This window comes from Anarhichas minor, unplaced genomic scaffold (assembly GCF_050575085.1).
Source record: "Anarhichas minor isolate MPS153535 unplaced genomic scaffold, ASM5057508v1 ptg000028l, whole genome shotgun sequence".
Classification (NCBI taxonomy): Eukaryota; Metazoa; Chordata; class Actinopteri; order Perciformes; family Anarhichadidae; genus Anarhichas; species Anarhichas minor.
The window spans coordinates 10,608,815-10,628,404 of NW_027466474.1; the positions used below are offsets into that span (position 1 = coordinate 10,608,815).

At 44.7% G+C, this 19,590-nt stretch overlaps 2 protein-coding genes across 2 annotated transcripts; both read right to left on the minus strand.

Annotated features, from left to right (window-relative positions):
• Positions 1-681: 681 nt before the first annotated feature.
• slu7 (SLU7 homolog, splicing factor) lies at positions 682-5,080 on the minus strand. The gene is made up of 15 exons (XM_076103424.1): positions 4,922-5,080; positions 4,555-4,715; positions 4,159-4,312; positions 3,996-4,076; positions 3,707-3,871; positions 3,458-3,520; positions 3,210-3,341; positions 2,925-3,022; positions 2,775-2,842; positions 2,390-2,529; positions 1,990-2,151; positions 1,792-1,893; positions 1,617-1,694; positions 1,369-1,491; positions 682-1,257 (listed from the first exon to the last, which is right to left on the minus strand). Exons 2-15 carry the CDS (start codon positions 4,713-4,715, stop codon positions 1,078-1,080), a joined length of 1,707 nt encoding a protein of 568 aa, XP_075959539.1. The 5' UTR covers positions 4,922-5,080; the 3' UTR covers positions 682-1,077.
• Positions 5,081-6,312: 1,232 nt separating this feature from the next.
• nsd1a (nuclear receptor binding SET domain protein 1a) lies at positions 6,313-19,245 on the minus strand. The gene is made up of 23 exons (XM_076103063.1): positions 18,377-19,245; positions 16,885-17,741; positions 16,255-16,396; positions 15,904-16,076; positions 13,995-15,822; positions 13,682-13,806; positions 13,052-13,271; positions 12,782-12,885; positions 12,640-12,678; positions 12,304-12,525; positions 12,094-12,189; positions 11,840-11,963; positions 11,531-11,731; positions 10,869-11,048; positions 10,125-10,281; positions 9,800-10,005; positions 9,558-9,670; positions 9,192-9,461; positions 8,978-9,094; positions 8,714-8,855; positions 8,486-8,592; positions 8,185-8,383; positions 6,313-7,631 (listed from the first exon to the last, which is right to left on the minus strand). The coding sequence occupies exons 2-23, from the start codon at positions 17,722-17,724 to the stop codon at positions 6,871-6,873; spliced, it is 6,366 nt and encodes a 2,121-aa protein (XP_075959178.1). The 5' UTR covers positions 17,725-17,741; positions 18,377-19,245; the 3' UTR covers positions 6,313-6,870.
• Positions 19,246-19,590: the final 345 nt, after the last annotated feature.

Here is a 19,590-nt window from a genome sequence, read left to right on the forward strand (position 1 = left end):
TGCCAACAAATACTTTCACCATGATGTCATCTTAAACTGGAGTCAGTGCAGCCGTAGTGCACAGCTGAAGTGGTGACGCATCGGTTGTTCACAAACTCAAACTGTGGGAAAACAGTGCGTTGTACAACAGACGTGATAAAATGTAGAGCGCAGACATCTAGGTTTTGTGTAAAATGCCTGTTGAATATTACCAGATGAGTTTGTTGCTGTGCTGCAGAACCAAGAGACCAGTGAAACATTCCAGCTGCTGTGTGAAGCAGTGCCTTGTGTTCAGAGATCTGCTGCAGTCGCCTTTAACTGGAACCATGTGAACTGAAATTGTATAACAGGTTGTGTGTTGCAGGTTTCAATGAGACCCTATTAGCAACAACAAAAAACAGGTGTGATCACCAAAAGCAGCTTATAATCAACCTGAACATGCATTACTGTAATGTAGACTTGTTAAAGACTGAATAGGAGTTGGAATGATATTTAAATTGTGTGACAGTGGGGAAAAAAGTATTCAATATTATAAGCCAGTAACAATGTCAAAAGCACCGAATGCACACTTTGATCCTCACAAGTCACAGCAAGAGAGAACTTATAAGAAAAATATGATTATATGATCCCATTTCAGTTACTTTGTCATATAATACTTTCCTATTGATCCATGACCACTGAAGAGATGAGCAGTACACCGTATAGCTTGAGAATTATCTTTATCAATGTGCATAAGACAAGACAAAGTATCCAGACCAATAAAAAAAAATATACACATAAACTGTATATTTTATTATAAAAACAATGCATTATTCCCACTAAAAGTAATTACATTGAGACTGAGGGAGGCTCCCATGTTTCAACCTGTTTAAGTACAAACAAAAGCAAAGATCATCATTGACTTATAATCTATCAGCCTGTGGCATCAAAAACAATAAGTGATCAAATTGAAATGAACAAAACGCTGGAAACCAAACAGAAGCCTCCTGCTGTAAGTTCACAAGATGAGTTTTCTGAGTCTGAGACATGTTTTTTTTTCACCGAGCAGCAGCTCTGGTAAGAGTCCTTGAGGAGACTTTAGGGGGGGGGGTCAGCAGGTCACTGTCCCAGGAAGGAAGCCATGGGATCGTCTGCCCGGCAGCGTTTCATGCGGAAGGCCTCCATCTCCTCCTCAGTGGGTGCCTTTACTTCCCCTAAGCTGTTGTACGGCCTCTTTCTCTCTTCCACCTGCATTATTGCATCTATTTGCTTCACCCGCTTGTCCTCTGCTTCGAGTGCCTGAGAGGAGGAAACCGGTTGGAGGTCAGTCACACAGAAACCAGTTAAACCAGCGATATGGACAGTTGATCACAGAACCACCTTCTGCCATCTAACAACACAAATAACTACCTTCTTCAGCTTCTCCTTCTTCTTCTCTTCATCCTCCGAGTCGCTGCTGTCAGAGTCCTGCTTCTTGTTCTTCTTGTTCTTCTTTTTCTTCTTCTTCTCTTTCATCATCTTATCTCGATGCATCTGGGGATTAAGAACATTGACACAATTAACATTATACATTTGACAACCTACATTTAAACTGACAAAGAAACCCACTTGAACATTAACGGCAACTGTGACAATCTTAACTCTCCGGCGTCACTTACTTCCAGCAGAGTCTTGGGCTCTTCTTCCTCCTGCAGCTCCATCAGTCCCTCTTCAAATGGAACACACTCCGAGTTGCTCTTCAGGTGACGAACACAACAAAAACAGAATGTAAGTAACAAAACAGAGCCTGTGTATAAAACCAGCCCTTTGAACACTTGTAATGAAACTACTTACTATTCCGATTCCACTCTCTCCTGTGCAGTAACTCTGTTTGACCATGGAGTGACAACACTTGTATCCCCAGTAGCCATCCGTCCAGAAGGAGCCCCAAATACACTAAACACAAAAGATTTGTTTTAGAATACAAACAAACGAAATGTGACAAAAATATAGCCAGATATGTTTCCCAACAGTGCGTTCTGCCGTCCTTACAGAGTGGTTATTGAGGAGCACGTCCTCCTCATACTTGGAGCGAGCCACGGCCTTCTCGAGTCCCTTCAGCACAGCACCGTGACGAGAGTACTCCACGTAGTCCTCCGTCTGGGCCAAGAGCAACTCCCGCGGCGGAGCATCCAAGTGCTCTTCACCTCCATACTGATCATCACACACACAAAAGGCACAAACATCTGTGAAGTCTTCAGCCAGAATGAATACCTAAGCCCCTACACAGCTCTTTGGGAGCAATACTGTAGCCTGATTTAAGGCCTGAAGGTATTTATTTACTTGGTAGTTGGTTCACATTTCAGAAGAAAACCACTTCATCGACACAAAGAATTACAAAGTCCCATTACTCGTTCCAACATGGTGCACATTTACATGCTCAGCTGTTCACCTTCTCTAGAATGCCGTCCCTCTGTTTCTCTTTAAAGTCCTCCTTCTTGACTTTGAAGGACCGATGGAGCAGCTCCAGCTTGGTGGGGTCGGCTTGCAGATGCACCTCAGAGCCTCTCTCGTAGGCCTCCCAGGCAAACACTGTCACAAGGTGAAGCATCGGCGATTATTTACAAGATACAGAACCTGTTTGAGAGGGAATGTAAGGTGTGTGTGTGTGGTCTATCTGGTGTGTGAAAGCAAATCATTTATTTACGACAAAACTGTGAACAATCCTGCTGTTAGTGTCTCATCTTATTTATGGATTTTGCAATATCAGGAAATTATAAAACAGAGTCGAGGTGGTGATGGGCTGATGAGAGCTAGAAGATATCTCGGTGACTTACACTGTGTTTGAGCCATGTTGATGGTGGCCCCGCTATAGCGAGCAAAATTGTCTCCAGCATACCCGACCCTGTCCGACAAAAGAGTTTACACAATCATTTCATTGTAAGCCAATGAGAATGTTTGAGCGATCAGGAAATACAACAACTTACTCGTCGGGGTTCATGCCAGTGTTGGAGTACGGGTTCTCTCTCATAGCTCGAGTCTTCGGATCATAATATGCTGAATTTGGATCCAAATTCCTCAGGTACTGTGAGAAACAGACACGAGAAATTCAGATGATTGGGTGTCTCCGAGTTAGTAACAGTTGCTCACCTCTCACAGTGAACCTTAGAGGCAACCAAACAGTCAAAGGAACGTCTCAGTGAGACAGCTTAAGAGTGAAATAGTAGTTCAGCATTATGCAACTGAACTGTGTTTCCAGAAGAGTCTCTTACTTTAGCTGTGTCTTCTCTGATACGCAGATTCCTAACAGTGATTCGTCTCTTGGAGTCAAAGTTCTGACCCGGCATGTCGATGTCATCTGCGTATTTATCTTCATCCTCGTCCTCACTGTCGTGTTCCCGCTCCTGCAGAGAAATGATTCAAAGAATTAAAAAGTCTTCCAGACAAGAGGCTAAATTTGATCTCTTAAATTAGACAACAATGAAATTCATGTTTATTACGATCTTGACCGAACACTTACTTGATCCAGTTTTCCAGAGGCCAACTCATCCTGAAGCTTCTGTGCTTTCAACGTCCTTTTGGCCTGAGAGGCAGAAATAAATACAAAGTCTGATTCATGTGGTGAAGGGAAAGTAGACGACACCGCTAGAATGACCTTTTTTTCATACTGGCAGAGATTATACGGTGCCACCAAAGTTTGTTTTCCTTTGTCTCAACAAACCAAACAAAAACTCCAGAATTAAACCAAGCTTAATTCACCACTGCTTACCACATCTACTTTGGCATATTCTTCCACGATGCGGTGGTGATCCTCAGGGTCATACCCATTCCAGCGATCTCGCTTCCCATCATAGTCCAAGTCCAGCAGCACCTGACTGTGTTCATCTGGAGCTATGCCGTTACCCGTGAACCTCGCCCCAACTCTTCTGGGTCGCTGATGAGACAAAAGGTGAAGATCAGGTTAACTTGAACTATGCCAGATATAACATTCTTTTAATCCACAGGATTAGAAATGAGGAAAAGTTCTTCTCTACTGCAAGATGAGTTATCCATTTTACCTCCAAGCAGTCCTTCTTCTTGTGTGTTATGGCTCCACAGTTTTCACAAGCTCCCTTACGAAACTTAGTGCTGACAGCAGACTATTTGGCGAAAGAAAGAGCTTTTAACTTTAAAGTGCATTTGTAATGACTCCATCAAAGTAACTCATTGATTCACCCTCACCTCTTGCACTCCTCTCTTGTACCACTCTCCAACAGTTGAGTAATAAGCCTCTTCTTCATCCTGCGGTCTCTGATGCTTTAGTGTGGGCCTTTTGGACGGGTCGATGTACCATGGCACTGATGAAATATACTGCGGGATGTGAGGGTTTATGTCCCTGGAAGAAAAAAAAGGAAGCAGCACAAGTGGGTCACATTAATGTAATGTGGTGTGTGTCCTGGCCTGTGGGTGTGTCCTGGCCTGTGTTACAAACCAGGCTCTTGTGAGCGTTCACTAGAGTTGGTTGTGTGAGGGTCAAAAACATTGTGCATTGAAAATATAGAACAATTTTCAAGAATAATAGACTTTAATATCCAGATATGAACACGTTGCAGCCTCTCGGTGCAGACATGAACTTACTTCCCCTCCTCGTCCACCTCAGCCGGAGCGTTTCCCAGCTTCCTCTGCTCCTCGAGCTCCTTCTTCTTCCTCCAGTCCTCCCTGGTCATCTTCTTGGGCTCATCCAGGCCCACGATGCCCTCCGCGCTCACGTTAGGCTGCTCCTCCGTCATGGCTTCCATCTGCGTTAAGTGTTAAATAGAAACATGTCTGTCCTGAATTCAACCCCATACAGCAGCGAGTACATTTCATCCACAATCACCTTCATACAAGTTACAGAAGCTAACGTCAGCTAGGCTAACGTTAGCTGTTTACCAGCTGAGTGACTTCAACGTGAAGTATTTAGTCTGTTATGAGTCGATTTAACAAACGCTAGTAACTTTGTTACCTTGTTAGGATCCAACAAACGACACAGTGGTCGATATTACTCCGTAAATAAACGGTAGTTTCCTCCGTACCCTGCTCTGTGTTTGAACTCGTTATGTTTTGGTGCTAACACACGATCGACGCCATTTTACAGCAACTGCAGCTACGTCACGTCGTTGTCTTCTTCTGTGGTGTTTAAATCACCAAGATACAACAGCAACTGCTGGAGAGAGCGACGTCAAGTGGACACGGCTGCTCTCACGGAAACTGTTGTTTACATGCTTGTGTAATCGAATCAGTACATTTCCTTTCTGTGCGGTACAAAGCAGATGTTATTGTATTTGTTCGCCACACTTCTGAGAGTTAAATGATGCTCATTTACACTAGTAAATTGGGGACACGAGCACACTGTTTGCCCTGCTGGATTACCAACAGCGCAAAGTGCACAACTATCCCAGGTTTCCTGTGTGTCTACTGGTCTGTAAATTACGTTGGGAATATGCTTCACCAAAGCCAGGATCAACTGATATATAAGGACCCTGAAGTGGATCCTTGTATTTGTTTTATGACATTTTCATTTACAGTGTCTGCACCTGTTTTGTAATTTCCCAAATCAATGTATGTAATCAAATTCTCGCACAGTAAATGAGGCCAAGAAGTATTATAGCACAGAAAAGGTGAACACTTAGCAGACAGTGTGAGGAGTAAAGGGTTAATAGGGGCCCAGCAGCTCAATTTTCCTGGGGCCCCTATAGAGCTTACTCTGATCATGACTGATAAAAAGAAAATACAGTCAACATAAATAACTGCTGCTTATCAACAGTGGCTTATTATCATCTTTATTCCCTTCAGTAACAGTCTCCCCAGACTTGGTGCATCTTTCTTTGAATTCTGTATGATGCAAGGTTTATGATGATAAACCGTGATGTGCGTGTGATCGGAAGAAAGTATATTGTAGTTTGACGCCTAACTTCAAGTCACAGTTATCAATAGTTAGCCAGACTTAATGTGAAAATTCAAGCCCTTGTAGAAAATTTGTAGAGTCAATTTTTTGCAGTTTTTTAACTCCCTATAGGCCGACTGCTGATTGTGCTTGCTTATCTATCAAACATGTAAACTGTGAGATTGCAGTAGCAAACATAAATACAGTGTTGTGATATATTGATTTGACTCTTTGAGACAAGATTTGTTTTGCCAGATGGGACTAGAAGTGAACAAAATACCGGATACCGAGTGAATATGTACTTTGATTTTCAAACTTAGTGAATGGGACAGAAGTGACGGATGCAAAACAAGTGTTAAGTTATATTTTTGATTGATTTAGAAGTTGTAGGATGTCATGACTTTACTCTATTTCTCCGATATCTGACCCAACTGTTGATAGAGACGGTAAAACACAAAATGAACAGGCCGTTTTTGTAGTGAGAAGAATCATCTAAAGTCTTAAAGACTCCAGTGAGTTTATTTTTGCATTCCTCAGAAGCACCAAGCAGGCATTGCTGTGCCGAACTCGAACATGGACCAGTGAGACCTCTATTTTGATCACTCTCGTAATTAAAAATACAAGGTTAAGACAGTAACAGCAACATAAGATGCCCTTATGATGACAGTTTGGTCAGGTGAAACTTCTCACCTTTTTCTTATATTCCAAACATTAAAAAAGGCCAAAAAATGTAAACAATGTTGAAAGAACAAACAAAAGAACATAACAGCACCAGACACAAACATATCGACATAAGTATAAAGAGACGGACTGAGTCAGTTCTTGAGACTTAGCACCAGTACACGTCCCCACTGTCAGTCCAGCAGTCTGGGGACAAGAAGGCAACGCGGTACCGAGGTGAAGGCAGTGTTGCGTTCAAGTAGGTACCAAAATATCAAACTCTCTCAGTCTTTTCCAAACTTTTTTTGTCCTACGACTGTTAGTTGAGAGTTTTTGCTGAGTTGTCATGAAGGAACAGGTGGACTGAGTCACTTGTCATCGTCCTCAACTCTCCCCCACTCCTCCCCCTCCACCTCTCCATCATCATCATCAGCATCTTCATCCACATAATCACCCCAAGTGTCATACACATCCCCTCCTTTGTCCTCCTCTTCGTCATCGCCTTCCTCCGGCAGATCATCCCCATACTGCGGCTCATCCTCCTCATCTTCCACTATCTCCATCTCCTCCATGTCATCCTCTTCGTCCTCTGCGTCTTCATCGTCATCTTCCAAGTCCTCCATCTCTAACCCGCACACCTCCCCGTCCTCCACCTCCCCGTCCTCTCTTTCGTCCTTGGAGGAGGTGGGAGTGGAAAACCCTTTCCCTTCAGTCCTGTCTGTGCGGTAAGACCTGTTGGAGGGGATGAAGCTCGAGGTAGCCGTCTTTGTGTTGATATAGAGACGAGGAGGAGGCCCCGGCCTGGCCGACACGGCCTGGCCGGCAGGGGAAGTGATGGGGGCGGAACTGGCTTCTGTGGAGTCTGGGCCCAGCGAGAGAGAGGCAGGCACAGCCACGGCCCCCGGCCTCATGGAGGTCATGTTGGGCACATATTCACGGATCTCCCCAGGCTCCAGTGGGTCAGGTCCACAGGGGTCGTGTTCACTGCAGGACAGCTTGCCGTCCAGTTTGGAGATGAAGAGCATGGCTTCACGATGCTCCTTACAGTAAGAGCTGGGACACATCTCACAGAACGAAGCTGCCTCTTTACCACAGATGTCACACTGGTGCCATGGACACTCCCACCGCCCTGGAGACAAGATCACTGTCATTACCAAGTTAGGAAAATAGATTTCTTTTTTTAAAGGCTGAAGATGCCAATAGTAAGATATTAACCAAAGCGATAAAATGTAATAAATCACATTATTTGGCATAACAGCAGCTGTCTTATAAAGCTCACAGAGGTACGATCATAACCTCCATTTGGATAATGACACCATGAAAATCAAAAGGTAGACACTCAACCAGATACAAATTTGAAAATGCACGTCCTCCAGAATCAGCATGTTATCTGTCATCATCCAGAATAAAATAGTCACTAAAAAAATTTGTCCACTTTTATCCAAATTCAGCCCCATGCTGACATCCAAATGTGTCCATATTACCATCACCAAAATCTGACAAACTCCTTTATTATATTTGTTTCTAAACAAAGATTTATTTTTTTTTTTTCTAATTTGACATTTCACAGAATTTAGTCAAATTGAATCTGGCAACTCAATAATGTAGACTTTATAGTGTCACTATAAGAGAATAAAATGGGCTCCTTATAGAAACAGTCACAGCCCTCCACCTCTACTTGCCTGCAGGCCTCTTGGCCAGGTTGAGACAGTCAGCGTGATAGACCTTCGGGCAACCCGGCTTCTTACAGGACACTATCTGGCCCCCGTCTCCACAGCTGAAGCACTCGTCCTCCCTCTCCTTGGTCACTTCTTGCTTGGTCTTCTTCTTCATGGGGACCTTCCTCTTACCATCCTTCAGTTTCTCAGCTGACGGCTGGTTCTGATCAACAAATAGAGAGGTTACAAGGCAGCTCTTCTTTGAAGTTGTACATTTAGGACGGGATGGTGTTTTTGTTGTTGTTGTTGTTTTTAAAGCTTTTACCTTTGGCCTGACCCCCAGGAAACCACTGCAGTTGGGTGCTCCACATTTACAAGCAGTTTTGCCATTGCCAAGACACTCCAGGTTGTAGTTGAAATTCAGCTCCACACCTAAAGTACACATTGTCTTAGATCTATGCTGCGCTCGGATGCGTAGATTGTATATTAATGACATAATCTGCATTCTTAATCCGACAAAACACCAAAGTGAGAAGTAAGCGGCCACTCAAACCTTGTGGGATGTCTTGTAGAGCAAACAGCCCCACCCTGGTGTCCCCATTCACAGTCCACTTCTGAGTCTCACAGTTTGGCTGGCAGCAGTGGTTCATGAAGCGAGCCTGGTTCCCTTTGGGCCCGGCATCAATGATCCGGTCCTTGAATAACAAAATGCAAACCGGTTAGCTCAAAGCATCAGATCTACGCTATGCATCGGGGGTGTTGCTGAGCAGTATCCTGTACAGAGTGCTGCGTTTGTGATCAATGGGCTCAGAATCACCTTGTCCAGTGTAAGCATGTAGAAGTTACAGATGTCGTTCTCCTGGGCGTGTCGGATCCTGGCTCGGCATTCTTCTTCATCAATCACCTCTCCCACATATTCACTCACGAAGGCTCCCTGAGAAGCAACAGAAAAAGAACGAGACAGTTACTTAATAACGGAGCGAGGTAAATGTGTCATGATCACACACATTGGTTATTTTCTTCCGACATACCTTCTTGATGTCCGACAAACCAACTAAACCCCAGCCGCGGGAAAGTGTTCTGAAAATGTCCACAGGTGTGTACTGGCGCTTTGTGAAGGCCTGGTTCTGACACCGCTCCCCTGCCGCACACACCTGAGGGTGGCACTCATACATCAGCATGCGGTTAATGCACTCGGAGTCGATGCCGCACGGGTTCTCGTCAGACGCCTTACAGTTGCAACGTGGGATCTCCGATAGGTCGGCAGTAAAGATCTGCACCTTACCAATTAGCCGGTTGACCTAACAGACAAGACAGAGGAGAGTGATGTTTTTACCGTGTATCTCAGTGAGCTGCTCTTTAGTCAGGGTAGAGAAGTACAAATGAGCACACAGTACCTTAATGTGCTTGTATGGGGGAGGTTTCTTGTCATTCTTTCTGTCCTCCTGAAGCTGCTTCATCTCCCTTTCTGCCTGGAGCTCTCTGAACCGCTCTGCTGTGTCCGTCAGGGCTTTAAGGACAGAAAGTACTTTAACAATTAAAACACAACCTAAATATGAAAAATATCACAGAATTTCTTATTATCAAAAGCAGGAACATAGATCTAATATAAAATACAATACTGGACACAAGTACACACCCTTTTTGTACACTGCATCTGCTCCCTTCCCCATTTTCTCGATGTTGTGAGTGTCACCCTCCATGTAGGGGAAGACTCTGGCTTGGTACGTCCACACAAAATCTTTGGAGCCAAAGAACTGCACTGGAAACTCTCCCACCTCATGTTTCATCCTCAAGATGTTGTTTGGGACATCTTTGGCCAGACAGACTTCTGCAGGCCACCACCTGAAGATTCAGATCAGGTTTCAGAAGCATAAACATGGATACACTTAGCTGTTGCTTAGAGACACTGTGTGTGTGTGTGTGTGTGTGTGTGTGTGGGGAAGGCAATGTTGTGACCTTACCTGTAACGCCCCCATTTGACCCACAGTATGTCCTTAATACGAGACCTCTTTCCAGATTTGCAGTCATTGCAGAACCAGTTGCCCTGTGGCATCTCTATATTCAAACATTCCTGATGGAAAGCAGCAGGACAGGACTCACAGCACAGCAGGCTGCCCCCTACAAAATCACAGCAAAACACACTGATTAGGTTATTTCCATTATCGTTATATTGTCACATATTGTCACATCTTATTTTATTTAATAAACACTCTAAAAGCCCAAAGGCCTTTGATTTACAACAATATGAAACAAACAGGGAAAAATCAAGCAATTGTATTTGTGAGGCGTAACCAGTAACTTTTATCTATTGTCACACAAGGAGATAAAACAGTGAAATCAAATTAACTCAACTGCGACTGTGCCAATTTTCATTATTAACGACGGTGTTAAACTCAAAACATGTGGTAAGGTAAAGACATATTCCTTTAAAAGCAGCACTTTGCCAAGACGGAGCATTTAACTGCCAGATAGGATGAGGCATACAAATTAATTTACAACACATTATGTTGTCCCGAAGAAGAACGAACAGTGCATTTTCAAAAGCAATCGCTTGTGTTTTTTTATTAACATTTGAAACATGGAAACAGTTTGGAAAAAATGAGACAGTTTCACATCACAACGCATATTATAATGTGTTCATGATCAAAGTAGTAAAGCCGTTTTGATGACAGGTTAAAATGACCATGAAACAAGACCAGACTTACCCTCAGAGCACACAAAGCACCAGCTGACGTTGATGTGTTCGTGGTTCTTGCAGCCCTTGCGGGCAGTGAAGTGGTTTGGACAGAGGAAGCTATTGTTTGCTAGCACCAGGCTGCCTGCTGCCATACAGTTGTCATTGGCATGATAGGCCACAGGGCAGCGAAGACATCGAGCCAACCGACCTACGACAAAAATACAGAGGAGCAAAGGCATCTGAATCCATGCACATCTGGACGTTAAACTGGAGCTCTGCTCTCAGTCAACTGAAGTGAGCGACCGATGCCTAGAGCACTCCATAGTTACAAGTTTACTGAGACTAAATCATGTGCAGCAAGTGGATCTATTTTGCTGGACAGTCAACACTACAGATGGTGCTCAGGAATGTCTTATTAGCCCCTTAGTGCATACGCACTGATGCTAAGCAGGTAACAATGTAGTCAGGGCTTCTGTGTAATCTTTGCCAAGTGGATTCAGTGGCATAAAGCACAATTTTCATTGTCATACGAAACAGAACAGTGACTTTTGTCCCCAGTTCTTCCCTAATATCGTGTGTAATCTACGACGCTGTGAAATCAACATGGTTACAAATCTTTGTGGACCATTTCTAACAAGTCATAGTTATCATATCATGTGGATCACATCCACAGGCAAGAGGGGAGCTTACCTTTAGTGCTGCAGATGTTGAGAGGGTTGGTGATGTGGCAGGACAGACACACATGCAGAGGGCAGCGGAAGCCTTTGTTATGTGACTGGGTGGCTGAGTACGCCAATATACAGTCCGTGTGGTAGAACTTCCCACACAACGGTATAATGCAGCGCTTTACACCATTACCAGACTTCTTACACACGAAGCATGTGTGGACACCTGAAAGGAACAGAAAACAAAATAAAGTCACATTTTTTTCTAAGTAAGGACACACCTGTTGTGATCAGTGACAGATTCAGTCCTTTGTCAGACACCAGGAGCACCCACCAGCGTTGCATTCACGACAGAGGAATTTCCCCTTGGGAGCCACTGACAGGCCAATACACTGCGGGTGAAAGGCTCCATAACAGTGGCCGTCACACACCAGCAGGTCCCCTGTCCTCTCACACACCTGCACAAACATACACACAAATGCACAATAAGGACCGTGCTCATGGCCTATACCTGTTAGAAATAAAAGATGTGCCAGGAGCAAAGCCATCCAAAGCAAAAGATATCTACTTCCTGGTAGATCATCTCACCTGACAGACGTTCTCCTTTAAGGATGTAGCTCCTATTTTCCCTTTTACATCCACTTGAGAAGAGAGGCTGTCATTCAAACTAACAGACAGCAGCCCCTAGAGAGACGAGGAAAGAGATCCTGTTAACACTCATGGATGCAAGGCTGCAGATTATTTCCCTCTTTGATTGATGACCAATGTCTTATTAGCTGATCAATACAACGTGCACACCTCAGGTTTGGGAGTTAGTGTTCCAGTGTGTGCATTTTGCGTCTCCTCAGTGCTGCAGGCTTCCACCTCGGCCTCCTGCTGGGGCGTCTTAGATCCCTGAGGGCTGGGAGGCCGGTTTTGAGTGAGGACCACGGGGAGGTCTCTGCTTTCTGCTTGCTCGGGGGCATCAGAAGGAGCAGAGGATGCACCAGGTGCAGGCTTCTCTTTCTTCACAGATCCAACCTATCAAAAGTGAGATTTCTTTGTAGTTTAGGATGGTTAAATACATTTTCTAGAAGTATACTGTCTGGTGGTATATTGGGATAGTGATTGCTTTGAGTTGTGCTTTTGTAGTACCTGAGTTTTCTTGACTAAGTTTTCTTGTCGCTTTGGCTCCTAGAAAACAAAGACATTGTGAAATCATTCAACATTTCCTCGTCCAAAACACTAACTGTAATAGTTGGAACACCCCCCTACTGCCATCTAATTGCCGACATACCTTCTTCTTTGTATGAGCAACAGACACTTCTTCTATGGTACATTCCAGCACCTTGTGAGACAGCTTCCTTGGCCTCTTTCTGTCTTGGACCGATAACCCTGTATCTAAAGTAAAAAAGACCCAATAATGCATTATCTATTCCATAAAAATCACATCTCTGGGATAAACATAGTTATTTCATAAATCAAAACATTTGAAATATTCTGTCCAGCAACAGTAGACCATTTAACATCATACGTCATATTAGACGTAATATTCAGACTTATTTACCAGACTCAGGAGGTAGATCAGTTTCTTCTGCCGTCTCTGCATAAAGGGAGGGTTGTGTTGTAGCTGGAGATAGTGGGGATGCTACAGGAGAAAGTTCATCCTGAGACGGACTCTGTTCCAGCTCTGCCGAAGCCTCGATGGGCTCAACAGGAGACGAGGCTGAGGTAATTATTCCCGGTGGGGTGCTGAGATCATGGAGTGCCATCATCCCTGATGTCTGCTGCGTACACACATGCAAGTTAAGCATCAAGTTCAAATGATATTTTATGTTTTCCAGAGATTAAAAGTCTATCAAGTTTATATAAAGATATGTTGATAACCTAACAAGAACACCATAAATGATCCAACGATACGTCTATTTGATTCTTTTGGTGTGTAATTAAATAAATTATCCGCAAAAAAAAAGAAATCTATATTTCAGAACAACTTATTTCACACATGACTGATTTGACTCAGTCTTGTGAAAGTACAAGGAGATTAGTTAGATTAATGTTTACAGAGAAAAATATGCTGAAAGCAGATTTGGATAATTCATGTTTTTCAACATTCAAGAACCAAGTGAATAAAAGATACTTCATAAATACACCAGTTACTGCTTTGTACTTTCAGATGTAATGTAAGGTCACTAACCATTTTGGAAGATTCTGAGGTGTGTTTCTTTGATTTCTTTTTTGGGGCAAATATTTGTTCATACTCCTCAGTTGACTCCAGGAGCCTTTTAGTTGGTTTCCGGAGACGCTTGTTCTCTGAATTTCCTGTGTAGAGACACACAAAACACATGTCCATTTACACATTCACTCATTCGGCAGATACTTTTGTCCAAAGCGACGTCCAATCCAAGCCACAGTAGATCAAGGAGAAGTCTTCTAGAAAAAGTCCCTCAACACAACAAATACACAGGTATAACATGTTCATGTACATGTTCATGCAGTTTGCTTCTTACCGGCTGTGCTGCTTGTCTCTGAGAAGAGCGAGTCATTCTCCGCCTGCTTCTCAACTCCCAGATCAAGATCTGGTGACGCTCTCATGTTGTAAGACCCGTTCATCTCAGCGGACGCCTCGCTCATAACTTCACCCTTATTCTCAGCAGCCCCCTCAACCATCTGCCAGCGCTTCTTTGGAGCCACTGTGGATCCGGAGTTCTTGTCGAGGTAGCTGGCCGAGGGATCAGCAGCGGCGGGAGGACAAGACCCAGGAACGGCTAAGTCAGCGTGGCCACTAACGAACTCCCTGCCGTAAGCCAGGTTAGCCAGGTCCGAAGAAAGCCCAGGTATGCTGAGATTTAGTTTGGCAGGTAGTCTTTGTTTTCTACGCTGCTTGTCTGAGTTCCCAATCTGAGAGCGAATAGGAAAGACTTCACAATGGTAGGTGTCCGCTGACATGATAGCTTTTCTTCTCCCCGCTGTGCTTTTGGGTGTTGTGGATTTCCGTGACCTCCCATTCTCTTTTTTGATCCTTTGGGTGAAACCATCAGAAAAACCCTTCAGGTCTCCTCTTTCAGACGTAGGGATGACCAGGGGTTCCTCCTTGATCAGGACTGGCGACGGCGGGATAGCCAGGGGTTTACCTTCTTGTTCTCTGGTGTCATGCATGTCCTTCAGGAGCATCAGGAAGGTGCTGAATTTATAGTTGGAATCAGTCCGAAATGCGGTCTGCTCAGAGTCACTGTTGTCCTCCTTCACAAGAGATTTAAACATGAGTTCCTTGACATCCTGGAAAGCATCCATTGGAGACAGAGATGAGGACGGGGAAGCAGAAGATGATAGATCTGGGTTTTCGGTCTTGACCTTAACCGGTTGCACAGTGGTTACACCCGAGCACATAGACTTCATCAATGAGCCATTACGAATTTGTTTCTTATCAGGCTTCCTAGCACGCCGTTTTGGAGAGCTGTGATTTGCAGAGGATGATGCATTGCTGGGGGATTCCCAGTGAGGAGAACTTTCAGTTTTGATGGGTGCATCAGTAGGTGTGTTGTCAAGACAATCATCAGCGTGGGCATCTGTCGAGATTTGGCTTAAGGCCAGTGCATCTTTGAGATCCGTCTCTTCCTCTGCTCTCAGAGCCCTCGTCATCAGACGACTGCTGGCAGGGAGATTCATAGAGTGCTTTTCAGTTGAACCGTACGACAATTCATTACAGCTCCCCAAACTGGGTTCACAATGCGTGTCTTTAGATGTCAACCCTTTTGTTAAAATGCTAAAGGAATCACAGGGATCGGTCGAATGGTTTACTTTTTCAGTAAACTTTGTTTTAGCTTTCGTTGAACCCGGTTCTTTCCTGACCAAACTTTCTATATCGTGTAATGGAGACACTAATGTGCGTTTAGGACGATGCAGTATTGGAACTGAATCCAGGTCTGCATAAGGTGAGTCCTTTGGCTCATCTTTCAGTGTACGAGTTGTTGTATGAAACCGTTCCGCCATGTTTGTGATGGTAGCCGAGTCTTTTGATCCACCAACTATATGACCAAATATGTCTGACAAACATTTCTTTTTCTTCTTACAAGCTTTGCTCTTATTAAGTTGAACTGAAGGAGAGTTTTTGATGACATCGTGCTCATTTCCGTTGGGGGCCATATTGGGTGATGGGGGTCGACCAGTATCCACAGAGACAGAGGGGGCGTCCTGTGGCTTTGCAGTAGGGAGCGGACTGGCCACACGCTCCTCTCCATTGCCAGACATGCTTTCAGTGTTCCTTCGTCGACCTGGGAGCAGACCCTCAGCTTCTGCCACACTGACTTTCCACGCAGTCAGTAAACTTTTGGGTATCTGCCAAGAACAGAAATAACATTCAAAATAATGTTCACAATAACATTGTGTTATATTTTTCAGGTAATGTCGTGAATTTACCGTATACTTGTAGTCTTTCTCCTTCTGCTTCCCTCTCCGTCTAAGCACAGGTAGGTCTTCAAACTCATGGCCTCCCTCAAAAGGAAGAACGGCATTTCCGGGGACCCAGGCACATTCCGCAATCTCCCCAATGGTTTCCAGGAAATACATCCGACAAGGACGGGGATGGGGAACTGAAACCAAGTAAATAATGTTCAAATTACTAATTACCTTGCGCACACACAGTATAATTCCTTTTGTTGGCGTCAACCTGTCAAGTAAAGGTTGAGTTGCAGTAAACAATTTGATTATAAAATGCATAATCGGATCAAACTTCCTCTCCTTCACTGCTCGATATGAATGAAACCTCACCTTTCATCTTAGTGTAGATCCCCTGGTTTGGGTCACAGTTGATGTGGCAGGGCCACCAGGGCCGTCTGTTAAATTTAGCCCACACCAAGTCCCCTTTCATGTACTTCACTTCAGGAAGAGGCTTCTTCTTTGGGCTATTGGACTGACCAGGACAATGAAAATACTTTAATATCTAATACAGAAAATGTTGGTAGTATATATCAAAATTGTCGGTATCAAATCAAAGTTTCTGACATTTTTGAGTAATAACAGATTAAGGGATGAGATCATCCTGTGCATTACATACCTTTGTGTCCTAACAATATTTACACAGTTAAGAACCTGTATTGTGTTAGCACTGATTTTTGACTATTCTCTATTGTCATTTTTTTTAAAGTTGCTCCTTACACATGGTACAATTCATTTCTGAAAGATCAATTCAATTATACTTAGGATGGCACGGGTACAGGTCTACAACTGGTAGACCTGTACCCGTCCAGGTCCAGTGACATTATACTTAATTATCACTTCAACACAAGGGAATTCTTATTGCCCTTCTCAGTGGTAATACATAACCTAGATAAACTTTGGCGTCACATTGGTTGTACAGCGGTAAAGGTAAAGTAAGTAACCCAGGTGTGTCAGACTCACATTCGAGTTGGTGCCAGCTGGTGAAATAAGTCCAGGGTCAACAGGAGATGTAAGTTCACCATCACTGTCCGATTCCTCACCGAAGCTCCATCCGTCTCTCATAGTGATTTCTGGCAGTGCGCTGGGGCTTAGTGTAGGGTTGAGTTCAGATATGGTTTTGGACATCAGGTTAAAGACAGTAGGTTTGTATGTTATTTTATCCACCCCTGAGCTGCCTGTAGTCTTACTGTCAGTCACAGTTCGATCCCGACTCAACTTTGGGGAGTGGCGAAAATGTGCCGTGTCCTCATTACTACTGTCCTCCCCCTCTTCCTTGATGTCACTGCTGTCAAACAGCGTGGATTCAAAATGCAGGTAGCCATTGGGGATGGGAGAGCAGCGCTCCATGCTGTCAGGGCTGTGAGGGGAGAAGTCATTTCTGTTCACGTCCCGCAGAGCCTCAAAGGGCTCCATATCATCATTGCCCGGAGAAGGAGGCAGCTGGACCGATGGTGCCTCAAACTCATCATCATCACTGATCGGGCTTGCACAGTGCAAGTGGTTCCTAGGATGGAGGTCCCTCTCTAGGTCAGGCCTGTTGACCGCAGAGTTCAGGTCCTGCAGCCTCTTCAGCGGGCTGTAGCAGTGAGATCGGTCTGGCTGATTGTACCCCAGTGCAGCTGGCTGTTTGAGGCTGGAGGATGGCAGTTGCACGGCTGATGGTTGGTCTGACCCACGTCTCACAATGCCACATTGGTTTCCATAGGAAGTGCCCACAAGACCATTGCGGGGCCTCAGCTCTGGCTGGCCTGAGCCAAACACTGAGCCCACCCTAACAGCCGGCCTGTAGGACTGGTTCATGTTGTCATGGCTATATCCTGTCAAATAAAAGAAAAAGAGGCAGGTTAGACGAGGGGAAGGTACCATACATTTAAGTTTCTCTTTAACAAAAATCTGTGGCGGTTAACAAGCTTTGTTTACTGTAAATTCATTCAAGCATGCTAACAGAAATATAAAAAAAACATTGCGGAAATAGAGCGACAATCACATCAAGTAAACAGAAACCTATAAAGGAACATACCAGCCACGAATTGTCACTGTGCGCGCACACACACACACACACACACATACACACACTAATAAGCCGACATTGCATGGCCTCCATACTAGAGGCTGGGTCGGAGAGCACAAGACAAAACACGGAACACAACCGCTGGCCCTCTCCTTCCACACATTTCATTCACAAACTATCAGAAAATAGTAGCCTATCGCTTTGTCTGATGGCTGTGGGTCATGGCGATCGCTGACTAGTGCAGTCAATGGAGGAGCGCTGAGGCAGTAGTAGAGGTGGTGACACTGAAGCCATCACAGAAACACAGTGAGTGGCTCACACAAGCAAGCTACAGCCACACACCGACATAGGAAGCTACTATTAACTCACACACACAAAAAACGGCTGATCGGCACTAAGTTCACAACACTATCAACACGTGGAAAAACGAGAAAAACTCACCATTTGGAGGTCGGTCAACGTGAAACCAGCAGCGGATGTTTGATAATGTGGCACAAAGCGAGTATTTTTCTCGGTTTGTGAGAGCGGATCTGCACAATCCCAGCTGCAGCGGCACTAGCAGTAGGCCAAGGCACAGCTCTCATTCTCTGCACTTCATCGCCTGATCAGCGGCGGCCCCCTACAACAAACTGTCACCTTAAATACAAAAGAACAGGTAAATCTCCAATACGCTGCACCGCAAATTCAGTGTGCCATAACCGGTCCCTGATCAGCCACAGCGGCTTATTTACTACATGGTTTTTGCCTGCTGTCGAAGTGCCCCCGGTTATGTTAAAACAAGCCCAGGCTGACTGTGATGGTGAGCAGCAACCAATCGGCACTGCTACCCAACCCCCCGTCTGCATAGGGCCGTGACACTCACCCTCCTAACACACACACGCGCGCGCGCTCACTTACAAGCACACACACACACAAACAAACCCGTGCGCGCGCGCATGCACGTCCAGGTAAAGTTTATAATAGTCAGTGGTAGTGAAGCCTTTATTGAGCAGCTATATGACATAATAAACACTAATGAACGTTTTGGAAATTTGACCCATTTATTCGCGTCTGTCCCATTGTTTCTGTCCCTCCTGACAGGCCTGTGTGTGTGTGTGTGTGTGTGTGTGTGTCGTAGGCAGATCGAGAATACAAAATGATTGCACTGCGCAAACAACCACACGGCCTCTCCGGTCAAACCAACTCCGCGCGCCATATTGGCTTTTTTTTCCACTGAGTCCGCTGACATGAGGAAACAGGCCGCTAGGCGCTCAGGAAAGGACGATGAAGGAGTCAGTGTGGCCGCAAAGCGAGCATTAAACCAGCTTTTGCTCCGATCAAAAGCCCCAGTGACCGTCGTCCAGCGTGCCCTCATGTAACCCTGATAAGGATTCGGTGCGCTCGTGGTGGATCACACTGATCCATATCCATAAACACGAACATTCAGAGAGCACAATAGGCTCCCAATCCTTGAAGATCAAACAAAGACCGACTCAGCAGCAGGGGTGCTTCACGTTACCCGTGTGTTGATTTGTTTTTTTAAATACTAGGCTTATCAGGGATGTTTATTCACATCTTTGGGTGGTTCATTTACTTAACTTTTCGAGTGAATGATCCAGAAGAAGCGCTAGATAGTTTCGACATGTGACTTATTCACCCACAATCAGCTGTCTAGC

Excerpts from the sequence above, each read along its gene's own strand:
- slu7 (XM_076103424.1), bottom strand. The coding sequence starts at position 4,715 with ATGGAAGCCATGACGGAGGAGCAGCCTAACGTGAGCGCGGAGGGCATC. Across the intron at positions 3,023-3,209 it reads TCAGAGAAGACACAGCTAAA|TACCTGAGGAATTTGGATCC; the intron begins GTAAGAGACTCT and ends TGTTTCTCACAG. Across the intron at positions 1,258-1,368 it reads AGAAGGAGAAGCTGAAGAAG|GCACTCGAAGCAGAGGACAA; the intron begins GTAGTTATTTGT and ends TCCTCCTCTCAG.
- nsd1a (XM_076103063.1), bottom strand. The coding sequence starts at position 17,724 with ATGAACCAGTCCTACAGGCCGGCTGTTAGGGTGGGCTCAGTGTTTGGC. Across the intron at positions 15,823-15,903 it reads AGAAAGACTACAAGTATACG|ATACCCAAAAGTTTACTGAC; the intron begins GTAAATTCACGA and ends TGTTCTTGGCAG. Across the intron at positions 9,462-9,557 it reads CCCCATACAAGCACATTAAG|GTCAACCGGCTAATTGGTAA; the intron begins GTACTGTGTGCT and ends CTTGTCTGTTAG.